The sequence below is a fragment of the Perognathus longimembris genome, chromosome 19, assembly GCF_023159225.1.
Source record: "Perognathus longimembris pacificus isolate PPM17 chromosome 19, ASM2315922v1, whole genome shotgun sequence".
Lineage (NCBI taxonomy): Eukaryota > Metazoa > Chordata > Mammalia > Rodentia > Heteromyidae > Perognathus > Perognathus longimembris.
In genome coordinates, this window is record NC_063179.1 from 7,594,003 (window position 1) to 7,607,214 (window position 13,212).

General features: G+C 45.8%; 1 protein-coding gene across 2 annotated transcripts in view; it reads left to right on the forward strand.

Annotated features, from left to right (window-relative positions):
• The first annotated feature begins 866 nt into the window (after positions 1–866).
• The window catches only part of Otulin (OTU deubiquitinase with linear linkage specificity), a 28,892-nt gene continuing 16,546 nt past the window's right edge, over positions 867–13,212 (forward strand). For both annotated transcript variants that reach the window (XR_007214147.1, XM_048368463.1), the window contains exons 1-3: positions 867–1,127; positions 7,851–7,933; positions 12,532–12,626. Coding sequence is in view for 1 of the 2 variants with exons in the window: in XM_048368463.1 (XP_048224420.1) it covers positions 961–1,127; positions 7,851–7,933; positions 12,532–12,626 (345 nt within the window). In the remaining variant the exon portion in view is untranslated. The remainder of the gene's footprint in view (positions 1,128–7,850; positions 7,934–12,531; positions 12,627–13,212) is intronic.

Here is a 13,212-nt window from a genome sequence, read left to right on the forward strand (position 1 = left end):
CAACATCCTTTGGCTTCTAGCTGTCTCTCTCCACACTCTATATCCCTGTGTCCGTATGTCTATGTGGCCTCTCCTCTACTAAAGACTCTTAGTCTTTAGTCCATTCTAGTTATTCTTCTCCAGTGAATCTCATCTTAATTACACTGAGCTTCCAAAGGGGCATAAATTGGGAGGGGCACTGTCCAACCCACTACAACCCCATACCTCTAAATTCTGAGTTTCTCATCAAGGGTTTTCATCATTTCAAGCAAAGTTCAAGCAATGGCCCCAGAGTTCTTTGCCCCCCCCCTCCAAAAAAAAAAGCAAAACCTTTTGTGGATGCCCAGCTCTCTCAGATGGTCTCCTAGGGCTGTCCTCCCATCTGCACTCCAATTGCTGTGATCTTGCAAAATGCTCTTCTCAAGGTCGCTCAGGGAAGACCGATCTTCTTAAATAACCCAAGAGTGTTCTCCCCCCCCTTTTTTTTTTTTAAAGGATTGCACTCAGGGCCTGGCCCTTGCTGGGCAGCGCCTACCACTTGGGCCACGCCTCCAGGCCCCTCCCAGCCTCTCTCCGGGCTGGCTTCGTGTTTGCACGAAGGCGCCTCCGACTTGATCTATTCCCCACCCCACCTCGGGCCAGGCTCCTGCGCTGCCCCGGCAGGCCAGTCCCCGCGTCGGGCCCGGCCCTGCCCTGCCGGCTGGACCCCCGACGCGCACCGACGCGGCGGCGCTCGGGAACTGAGCCTGCGCAGCGGCCCGGGCGCGCGCCGGCGCAGGGCGCAGGCTCCGCCCCCTCGCCGCGGGGTAAAGGTCGAGGGGCGGGCCCTGGTGACGCGCGCGGAAGCGCCGGTGCGGCCTGGAGAGCCGCTGGCTGGGCGCTGGAGCGGCGGCCGCAGGGGCGGCGGCGGGGCGCCGGCAGGGCAGGGCCCGGGATTGCCGGGAGCGGTCGGGACCCCGTGGGCGCCGCGGCCGCCGCCGCATGAGCGAGGGGACCATGCCTCAGCCCGGGGCGTGGCCCGGCGCGGGCTGCGCGGAGACGCCGGCGCGGGCCGCGGGGGCCGCGGCGCGGGACGGCGGGAAGGCGGCGGGCGGCGGGCAGCCCCGGCCCGAGGTGCGGTGCCCGGCGGCGCGGTGCCCGGTGGAGCCGTGAGTCTGGGGCCGGGGCGGGCCGGGGCGGGGCGGGGCGGGGGTCCTCCCGGCGGGCGGCGGCGGTCCCCCGGTGCCCTCCCCCCGGCGTCCTCACCCCCACGAGGACCGGGGCCGTGTGGTCACCGCGTCTCACACCCGTCACGGTCCGCTCGCTCGGTGCCCGAGACCCCTGGTCCACATCGGTGGGTGCCGGGGCGCGGGGGTGGGGGGGCTTTCGGGAAAGCTCCAGAAGCCCGGGGCTCCAACTCCGGAAGAGTCGCGGTCGGTCGCTACCTCCCCGGAGCCCCCCCTCCGCCCCCCGGCCGGGGAGGAAGTCGGTCTCGGGCGTCCCACCCGTCGGACAGACTTTGGCCCCATTCCGTGCACCCTCACCCGCCCAAAAAAGAGTCTCGAAAGTCCGTGCTGGACTGTGGCGAAAACCTCCCGGCTGTCTGCGGGGGGCGGGGGGCGGGGGTGGGGGGGCGGCTGTGCACTAAGTGTGAAAGTCGCCCGCACGCCTCCTCTGCCTTCGGCCTTCCAAAGATTGACTACCTAAAGCATGAAGCACTCAGCCAACTTGACATCTATTTCAATTGGCCGGGAGGGTAACCAGTTAGAGGGGTTTGAGAGGACTTGGAGAGCTTTTTTTTTTTTTTTCTCTCAACCCTTTTGCTCTCTTAAAAAGGCTTCCTTTGGAAGCTATTGTGTAGATTCTGTATTATGATTGTGCATTTGCATGGCACTTTGCCTTGGGCCTTGATGGTTCTCTTTATTGGGCACCCAAGTGTGATGGCAGTTTTAAAGGGTCACTGGGGAAAAGATTTAAGAGACCTGCTGAGCTTGGGTCTCTGTTGTGGGCAGTTGTACCTCAACTCTAGTCTCTACGGGTTGGGGTTTTCTGGCTGTTGTACGAAATACCCTGATTTTAAAATAGCACCACTTATTATTTTCCTTTATATTGATACCCAGGTGGAGACCTGTGTGTGAGCTAATCTGTGATTACCAGTGTACTGTTTGGGTTAGAGAGCTGCTTCCCTAAAGTAGGTCTCTTCCCTCTGCCCCAAACTTAATTCCTGACTGCTGCTTCCTTGGCTGGACCCTGGACCCCACTTAGATGCCTTGCTCCTGGGTGCCTTTGGTCAGAGCAGTTTTCCTGTCCTCTGAGAGATGCAGAAATGTGAAGCCAGTCCATGTTCCAAAAAGCACACATGGTGGTGGCAGATTTTCTGGTGTATGTCCTTCTCAGACTCTGTGAACACAAAGGGGAATAGAACACTGGGGAAATGCGCTTGGAGGGGCCTCTAAGAGGAAGTTTTTATGCTGCTTTTGTCTCCCTTCAGTGCTCTGAAGTTGAAATGAAGCTAGACGTCCTAGCCCAGGCTTGTCATCTTCCCCACCAGAAAGCAGTTGCAGATTCATGAGGGCAGCTCAGTCAGGAAGACCTAAGAGTAGGCTTCAGGGCCTCCCCCACCTCTTCCTGGACAACTCATAAAAACCAGAGGACATGATTTATAATGATTTATTATTCTTCCATAGATTTCTTTTTGTAGTTTTATTATTAGCGTAAGTTTTTTTTTCTTTTCCCCGCTTTCTGTTGTCTTTAATTATCCCATTTAACTCTTTAACTCATTAGATGGGGGAGAGAAGGGAGACGGGTGTAACTTTCAGATGTTTTGAACCTTGTATCTTAAATTTTGTTCTTTCTAGCATATTTGTCTTTTGGAATCAGTGCTATATAGGCTGTTTCTCCTTGTGATGTTTTCTTAGGGGCTAGAGAAACTGGATTGCAGCTTTATGCAAACATACAGTTTACAATGTAATGCATACATGTAAAACCCCATAGGATCTTTGAATATAAATTAAAATAGTGTAATGTACTTTTGAGATCTCTTTTTTGGTCGTTGGAGCCAAAGCCATTCTTTACACTAGATAGATTCAATGAAAATATTTGCATCCAGAAATATATTGAGTCTAAGTTTCCTTTTGTAGAGTCATTTTGAATACACAGGGTGGAAGGCAGTTAGAAAAATCAAGGCGACCATTTGCAGCTGAATGACACATTTGGGATGTGACTCTAAAGGGGGCAAGGGGTGGCAGCATAGGTTACTTTGATTCCTTCCCAGTAATGTCTGCCTTTCTCAAGGGAGAGAAATAGGGAAGAGGGACAAATAAGCCACAGGGATAAACTACTTCGTAAATCTTGAGATTTTTCTTTCTTTTTATAACAGCTCATATGAAGGACAGCCCCCAGGAGATGCCCGCGTAACTTAGTGTCCCATTTGAAGAAGTTTTAAACCAGATTGTTTGTCTGGACGTTCTCTCACCGCTACGGTCCCCGTGTTCTTTCTTCCGCCATCGCTACCCTCCTGCAGTTGCTGTCTGTCGGTCTGCTGCTTACCCTTAGCTGTGCTAAGTCACACTGGTTCTCATGGGCATGGCGCATGGCCAGGCCAGAATGACTAGGGAGAGAGACCTCTGTGTTGCTCTTGTCAGTCTGCCTGAGTGGGGGGGGGGGGGGGCAGGTTTGAATCCAAGGTTCATGTATGGCTATGCTGTGGGGGAGCCAGATGCCCTATGACATTGAGGGAAAATTTGTGTATGTTTCTGGGCCAACATTATGGTGAAAGATGAATTCTCCCTCCCAAGTCATACATCTGGTCCCAAGTGTGGCTGAGCATACTGTTGTGTGGTGTGTCTTCTGGCCCAGCTTCTAAGGCTTGCTGCTGATGAGGTTGGGGTAACAGTGGCTCCCCTCCCCCCTCCCCATCTGATAAATAGCTTGCTTTAGTGATCAGGATTGGAATGTCACAACAGATCAAGCCTCATTGTCGAGGGTGGCCGCATTGTCTCCACAGAGCTCTGGAAGTCACATAGAACATGAGCAAGCCAAGCAAAGTCCACTTGCAGCAGGAAGGAGGTGGAATTTTGGCCTGGGTGTCGGTACTTTCCTCAGTTTGCTGTGTTGCTCCTCTTGACAACCACTGAGCGGTGGAGAATGGCTAGGTTGAATGGTCTTGGCTTTTTTTGTGTCTGTGTGGGAAGATGTGTTAGTGTCACAGTGGTTGACTAACACTGCCGGGCAATTAGTCTTCTAAGACAGGTCAAGTTAAGCATGAACTGCAGGGCTCAAGTTCAGAGCTTTACAAAGCCAACGCCATCCTTAGTTCTTTTTGATAAATAAAGACAGATTGGTCCACAGGTTCATAATGGTGAGAGGTTAAAATGTTAGGCTGGAGGGATAGCTCACAAGGAAGCCCAGTGAGTATGAGGCTCAGAGTTCAAACTCCAGAACTAGCAAAAGAATACAGTGTCCAAATTTTTACTATCCTGTAACTACAAGAAACTAATAGTTTTCCTTTGAGTTTGTGGGCTCTTTTCTCTGGGCCTTGAAGGGTCATTGTATTCTGTATGTTATAACTAATTGAGGTCTTTTATAAATAAAATGTATATTATAAAGGGATATAACAGTTCATCTTCAGTTTGTGAGAAAATGAGCAAATACTGTTTAATAATGCATGGTGTGATCGTCTGTATGGGTGGCAGAGGCCCATTTACCAGAGTGGATGCTTTCCTCCCCCTCATCCCCCAGCCCTTCCCCACCCTTCCCCACCCCAAAACTCAGTGGCAAAGGAGCCAGATTTCTGGAACCATTCAGCATTGATGATTCTAGCTAGTAATAACTGCTTTCCTTTGCACTGTTCCTCTATCTTCCCTTTCCTTAAATAAAATTCAAACAAAACCTCGAGATAGCTTTGAGTAAAAGTTCATTTTTGTCATCATTTTAAGTATTGTTAAAGTATTCCATTGCTTAAAAAATTGAAAAAAATTCATCTAACTTTTTTTATTGTTGAAAAGGGTTTTTTTGCATATTGGAAAGTACTAAAGTATATTCCTACCATGAAGTATTTAAAAATAGTAAATATTTTTTTTCTCTTTTCCCCCTGTCCCATCTTCCCTTCTTTAGTTGGACAAGTAGTTTATTCCCTTTTTTCTGACTGTGCTGACTGAACTTGATTACTTAAACTTGAAACTTTCTGCAAGGATTTGCAGCTTTGGGATCCTTTTTGAGGGCTGTATTACATGCAGCTGATTTCCATATATCATCGGTGGCGAAGGAAGTTAGCAAGTATTTGTTCATAGGGTCGTACTGAAATCCATCTGTGGCTAAAGTAATTTGCGTGTAGTCTGGACCTCTTATTCTGCAGTTTCTGATCTGCTTCTCGTGTACAGGATCCAGTGTCACTGCTTATTATTTCCCATAATCTCCCTTGTTGGTGTTTTCCCTTTGCATGTAGTTCTAGTGCTTCTGATGTTTGTTTCATTCTGTCTTTCTTTTTTTTTTTTTTTTTTTCTTGTTCACCCTTGTAGAAATTCCTATTTGTGGCTGTCTGGTGAGTTTCTTGTTTGGAGAGCTTTCAGAGAACTGGGATTGTGATTAAATTCTTTGTGTTGTTATTTGTAGAGCAAAAAGAGGACCAAAGTAGAGCCAAGTGTACCTACAGTATAGCCACAGCATTTGCTTGAAGTGCACGTATCTGCAGAGTGTTAGAACTCAGAGTGGAAGAGGAACCTTGTTGATCATACAGATCTTGTCTAGTTTGTTTTTTTTGAACATGAGAAAACAGAGCAAAATTAGGGAAGTGACTTGCCCAAGGACATGCTTCTGATAATACAAATATTAAAAAAGTGATTTGCTTAAATGACTGACAGAGGATCAGAATTTCAGTGACAGAAGCGTGAACAGATCTAGTCAGGTCTTATTTTAGGTCTTTGATCTGTAGTTCTCAGGCATCTGCTTGCATCTGGCACAGGCTCCATGAGTGATGTCACACTTTTACTTAAAATCTCCCTGGAGTCACCACACAGGAAAATACCTTTCCCATAATACTTGTTTCTCATCCCAAGAATATTAAATTGGTCTTTCCCTCCTCTCCCCTTCTTTCATCTCCTTCCTCATAACCCCCTCCCCCATTTGCTTAGGGAAAGTAGAATAATACTCTATGTAGATGGATATATAACAGTAATAAAAAAAGAATAGCTAAGATTTTGGGGTACTAATTATATGTGCCTTTTCTTTCAGCTGTCCTGAGATGAATATTTTTATTGTGGTTTTTTTTTTAATAGGGGGTTATACTTAGATACTAGTAATCATGGTATGTATAGCTAATAAGGATTGGAGTGAAGGGTGGCCAAGCTCTAGTTGTAAGTACTTGATTCCTACTCCAACTGTTGCTCTTAGAGAGGGCTCACCTGCACAGTACCCCTCCAGCTGTACCATGCAATAGGTGGGTGAGGAGCATGACCCAGTTGAGAAGAGAGAATGCCTGGAGCCAGTCACAGGTGTGAAAGTGTAGGATAGTGTTGACCCGGTGTGTGGGCTGAAAGGTAGGCACTGCCTTTGCAATAGCCAATGGAATTCAGGCTGGAGTGGAATGATGGGGCGGGTGCACATTTTGACATGAGTCCCTCCAGCATCTCAGTTCATCTCTTTTAGTGCCCCTTCTTCTGTCTGTCTTTCCTGACCCCCTCTTCTTTTCCATGTGCTGGGAGTTAGGTGTAAAGGGAGTTGGAATCACAGTCATTTGCTATATTCCTTAGGTTGTTTTTAACCTGACCCCTCCTACTTCCTGTGTTACATTATGTCTGGAGGCTCTCCCAGCCTCCATTATCGTTTTAGGATGTGCTGTGCCGTGGTGATATAGGTGTTAACATCCAGCCCTCAGGATGGTCCGTGTACCTTTAGATAGTTGTCACTAGTTACTGAGTCTTTCTGGGGTTCTGCCTGGCTTAGTGGCTTGCTTCCCAAACAGGTACCTTTCCACTAGCCTTTTTTTTTTTTGGCCAGTCCTGGGCCTTGGACTCAGGGCCTGAGCACTGTCCCTGGCTTCTGTTTGCTCAAGGCTAGCACTCTGCCACTTGAGCCACAGCGCCCCTTGTGGCCATTTTCTATATATGTGGTGCTGGGGAATTGAACCCAGGGCTTCATGTATACGAAGCAAGCGCTCTCTGCCACTAGGCCATATCCCCTCCACCATTTGCCACTGCTTTCCGACTGGGTTTTCACAATGTCTTCTGTTTTCAGCAACGATAGAATGCTTCTATTTCTCTTCATTGTCATTTTGGAGAGAATCAAGGGGAAAAAGGGGCAGGAGTCTTGTTCATCTTTGTCTAGTATCTACTGAGATTTTTCTCCCTGACTCCTTAGTAAGCTTTTGTTAGTCTAGTAAAGAGAGTGAGACACTTTAGGAAGCTAGTGTGTGAGTAAAAAGCCATCATCAGTAGTGGTTAGCCATTGGAGCATTTGGAAACATAGTGGTGTGGCCAGCCAGGTGGGTGTGGGGGCTAGGGAGAGGAGGATCTTTAGCTCCGGAGATATGTAATAGTGACTCTGAGCTCTGATTTTGGAGGAACTGTTGAAATTTGCCTGTGACATATTACAAAGGTTGTCAATTGGCCTGATAAGATGCATGCTAATAGATGTTAACTTAAATGGCGCTGGGGCCTTGTAGCCAGTGGAGTGGTGTAAATTGTTCCATTCAAAGAACTGCTGAAGTAAGAAGAAAGTGGTGATGTAGAAGGATAAATATCCAAAGATGTAGAACCCCTGTTTTATCAGGTTTTCATCATGAAATGTGAAAAATGTGAAACCTTTTTCTGTCTCATGCATTTTGTAAGTAGCTGCATATTGTGTTGCAGTCAATGCAACAAGTGTTTGAAATGTCTGCTTTGGTGTGATTTCAGTGAGGAGGACATGGACATGTACCGTGCTGCAGATGAAATAGAAAAGGAGAAAGAATTGCTTGTTCATGAAAGAGGGGCACCAGGTATGTTTCTTGTTTTGTTTTATAGAGTTCTTACTGCTTATAGTAGAAGACAGTTAAGTCAGTGAATCCACTTTCATAAAATGGGAGTGTACTCCATTGGATACAGTCTTATATGAAAAGCCTTAAATGCATTTACTATTTCACTCAAGTTTGTTTGGGGCAGACTATTTCCTGAAGTTTTACAATTTTAATGCAAGTATTCTGTCTGCACTCTTTGCATGTTTTTTTTTTACCTGTGAAGATTGCTTTTATCTCATAGTTACCCCATCTCAGCTTGTTTCTTCACATTCATAAGTAGGTTTTGACTTTGAAGTGTATTTTCCATTTCCAATGAAAAGACTTACTAAGAAGCTGGCTGTCCACATCCTTGCACTCAGATGACCATGGCAATCTGATCATGGCATCGAAAGCACAATCGGTATTTTATAGTTACATGTCATTTGTGCTCCGTCAGGCCTGCTCTTGTCACTTCTGCTGGGGCCCTTCACAACGTAAGGTGTTCTTTGGTCTCCTCTGCTGGTCGATGGAGACTTGTCCAGCAGTGTTACAGGTGGAGAAAATCCTTTCTTCTCTGGGAAGCCTCAGGCAGAAGCCAAGGAGGGACTGCCCCATAGATAACTCACAAATCACGTTTTCTCTCTTATAACCATGTCATTTGTGTGTTCTGTTGGTTTGTTTTCAGCACTGGCTTCTGTTTACTTTATGGTTAACAAGAGCATTATCACTGTAATCAGGAGCAAATGATACACAGGACATTTGATTATTTCTTAGTCTTTCTCAAAAGAAGTTTGTGAAGTCTTCTCTGTGGTAATCACTGTTGGTGTCTTTGTAGTAGTTCTGGAGAGTTGTTGGGTCTCACTGCGCCAGTTCTCCCTGGAATAGCAGAGGATGCTCAGTCTACTACCCTGTTGTTCTAAACCATCCGTGTTAGTCATATAACTAAGGAGAATGTATATTGTCATGATTTGTTACTGCTGCAGACCCTCCTGCTTTCTCTTCCACTTTCTAGGTTTTGTCATGTTCCTCTTTTGTTCAGCATTGCACTCCACACAGATGGCCAACTTTTTCAGTGAGTCTTGTAACTTCTAGCTTTAGTCTGAGAGTAAAATTAATCCTTTTACTGGCCTTGTTCTTAGTCCAAGTTCATTGCCTTCTTTGAAATAATATCCTTTGACCATATCTGCTCTAAATGAGAGGCCAGATGGACACAGAAAGTGTTCTCAGGGGCTGGGAATAGTGGCAGGAGTGCTTGCCTCGCATACATGAAGCCCTGGGTTCGATTCCTCAGCACCAAATATATAGAGAACGGCCAGAAGTGGCGCTGTGGCTCAAGTGGCAGAATGCTAGCCTTGAGCAAAAAGAAGCCAGGGACAGTGCTCAGGCCCTGAGTTCAAGCCCCAGTACAGGCAAAAAAAAAGAAAAAGAAAGTGTTCTCATCCTCTTGGTTGGTGACCATCTTTTTTATCTTGCCCAGGAGTCAACCTGTGGCTTCCAGGCCATCGGACCTGCCATCTGTGTGTTCAACGCAGGGCCTTGTGCTTGCCAGGCAGGCACTCTATTGCTGAAACACGCTTTTAGCCTTTTTTTTTTTTTTTTTTTTGCACTGGTTATTTTTGAGATAGAGGATCACTTCCTGACTGAGCATGCACTCAGACTTTGATACCACTGTGTTTGCTTCTGGCCATTACTGGGATGGCAGGTGTACACCATCAGCCAGGCTCCCTCCATTGAGGTGAAGTCTCTCAGACCTTTCTGCCTGGCTGGCTTGAAGCTGCAGTCCTTCCTTTCTCCGCCTCCAGTGTTGGGGAGAGAGGGGATCTCATAACTTCTTTGCTGTGCTTGAACTTGGATTGCCTTGAACTGCCATCCTTTCAACTTTAGCCTCCCAAATAGCCGGGGTTACAGATATAAGTCACTGGTGCCCAGTTTATAATTTTTTGTTTATGAATTTCTATGGCAGCGTGAAGTTGAGTAGTTGTGACAGTTACTACACCTCCCACAAAGCCTAAATTATTTCTTAACTGCCTTCTTACAGGAAAGTTTTACATTCCTATCTTAGTCCGTCTCCTGAGAGTGAGCATCTTAGAGGGGTTTCCCTTTTAATTTCTCACTCCCCGAGGGTCTGAGTCTTATTTTTCTTTTCTTACTCATGTGGTGGTTAAGCACCAAACCTCTTGGTTATTTCAGCTCCTTCTTACCAGTTGGGGTTTCAACTTCCCTTATTTATTTTTATATTTTTGCCAGTAGAAATATGCTTTTCTGCAAACAGTGATGATAGACAGGTGAGAGGTAACAAAGGGCCTGTCGTCCTTAGCACTCAGGGCGCTGCTTGAAGTCAAGAACTGCACTGCTCTGTACCTGTAGCTTCTCGCCTTCCTGGGGAATGTGTTAGCTGCTGGAGTCCTCCTTCCAGAAAATTATGGCAAAATGGATTCAAGTGATATTTGGTGCTGTCAGCTATGCAAATAACCCATTTTCCCAACCTACCCTCCTCCCACAGGCCTCTGGTGTAGCCTGGGACTGGGGCTTGTGGCTTGGCCTCTTGCCCACCTGAGGTCCTGGGCCTCCTCCCTTCCCTGCTGAGGTGGTGGGCCTGGTCATCCCTGTAGAGGGGCCAGGCATGTCTTGGTGTAGTAAGAGCGAAGACAGCAGGAAAGGAGACGTCCTGTGCCACAAGCGTGTTTTCTTTTTAGGCTCATACCCCTGCCTGGTGGGAACATAAGGCTTAGGGAGGTTCAGTGCATTGCAGTTCTTCCTGCTCTGCTGGGAGGTGAGGGGAAAGGCATCTGCCTTCCCCTCAGTACAGGAAAGGGATCACATTCTTGTGTGAAGAAGACACTCGAAAAGTATATCTTGAATTCAAAAGATGCAGGATCTTTTCGGAAAGTTTGGCTGTGTGGCATTGTTTTAGTGTTCTCTGTATATTACCCTGTTGTAAGGTCATTTCACCTCTAAGCTAACCCTGATGTGTGCCACAGATAAATGTGTCTGTAGTACTGCATATGTGCTATCTTCACTCTTATGTAAAAGGCTGATTTTCTCTACCAAAGGATTCCTACTGAGATTTGAAAGAAAAAGGAAAGGCAGTTCTTAATAGTTACTTTAAAAAAAAATAAAGGATTTAATCTCCCTACATTGTAGGGAGAGTTATGTGCTGCTTAGTCATCCTGGCATTCGTTATGCGCTCTGTGGTCTTTTCTTCTTCAGTAGTCTGTATTTTTAGGAAGAATCTGTTTTTATTGCCTCTCTCTCTCTCTCTCTCTTTCTCTCTCTCTCTCTCGTTCCTGCCTCAGTGTTTGGCATATATTATACACTCAGTAAATATTTGTTAAATTGAGCTATAGGAAACACTTTGTGTTATGGATAAATTCCTCAGGAATAAACATGTTGTGAGGTTGTTTCAAGACTTATGTCCTGAAATCACCAACATATATATCTTCACCAATTAAAAAAAAAAAGTCAAGGTGTACCCAAGAATGTACTTCATTTTCTTCCTGAAACATACACTTGTCGTCATACGCATGATCATAATAACTACACTCATGTCCTGTCACAGACCCCAAACCTCATGCTTTAAACAAAGAAAATCTAAAGTTTTTTTTTAAGCCTGTAATATTTGCATGATGATGAGCTGTAATGCTAATTTGAGGCATGAATCAAATGAGGTGTATGGATCAACTAACAGTGAGTGCCGTATTTCTGGTTTATTGTCAGGAAGTTATAGTTTTAAGGTACCAAGGCAGCATATAAATAAGCACAGCTAATTATGTGTAATTTTTATTATGATATGTGCTGCCCCTTTATAATGGATATGAAAAGCTAATTCAAATGGTAGAAGTATTTTCTCATAGTTCAGACTGTTGAGTCTCTAATTCAGAAAATGTTTACAGAAGCCTGTGGGTCAGTGCATTTTCAGATGCTGTGTGAGGATACAGCTGAGAAACAAAACAGTACTACTGTCAAGGACCTCAGGTTGTACTGAGTTCAGGTTAGAGAAAAAGAAGTAGGGCACATACTGATAAGCATTAAGAAGAAAACAAAGTGGCATGTGACAGAGAGCAAAGGGATATATGTGCTGTTATGATGTAGGGCCTCAGATGACAGAGGCTGCAGGGAGCTGTCCTGCAGGGATGGCACAGAGCTTGGCAGGGGTGTTGCAGAGCAGCTGGCGAGGCCACAGGTAGGATAAGAGCACATTGAGTGTGAGCTGATCCAGAGGGGCAGTGGGGGCCATTCTGGGGCTTTATGGGTCAGGACGCGGCTTTCTTGCAAGTGAAGGTGAGACAGAAGGCTCTTGGAGCTCTGAACTAGCAACGAGGACTGTTATCCTATGAATCTTATTTCAGACGGGCAATCCTAGCTAGCTTCCAGGTGGAGGATGGGCACGGTGGTGTGATGACAAGGGAGACCCAATGAGAGACTGCCCTGGCTATCTGTTGATGGCCTGGACTAGAGGCACAAGCAGAGGTGGAATTGTGGAGCTTTAAAAGTGAAGTCAGAAAGTAGGGAATGAAGGGTGACACCTTCAGGTGAAGCAATACTGTTGTTTCGGTTATTCTTGGGTTTATTATTTGTTTCCTGTTTTGATTCTTTGACAGAACTCAGATTAAGCGTGGCTCCTGAGATGGACATCATGGACTACTGTAAGAAGGAGTGGAGGGGAAACACCCAAAAAGCAACATGTATGAAAAAGGTACAGCAGAGGAGCACATATTTTAGGTCTTTCAAGTAGTTGGTCATAACTTATATATCATATTTTTAGACATTGGTTAAGGCAACTGCTATTGGACTTTGTAAATATTGATATTCTAATTTTAGCAATGAGGAAACATTTCCAAAGGTAAGGACTTATTTGGGTCATAGTCCTAATATAGAACCAGCATCAGTGTTTCAGTAACTCAGTTTCTTTGAAAAACACAACTGAGTGATTCAGACTTGGGACCTACATTGATGGTTGTTTGGGGCTGTTGTGAATGCTCTTCTAATTCTTTTTTTTTTTTTTTTTTTTTTAGATCATGTAATGATTTTTCTTATATTATTCTTGTAAAGGTGATGTACAGGGGTTACAGTTACATATGTCAGATAATGAGTACATTTCTTCTTGAACAGTGTCACCCTTCCCTTGCTTTGTCTGTTTTTCCTACCCCCCCAGTTGTATAGTTCATTTTCAACATAGTGTCTAGTGAATATCACTACTGCATTTGTTTACCATTTTCCCCACCATTTCTGTGCTCCCCCCATACCCTTCCCCAAATAGATAAACTTAGATATATGGCAAA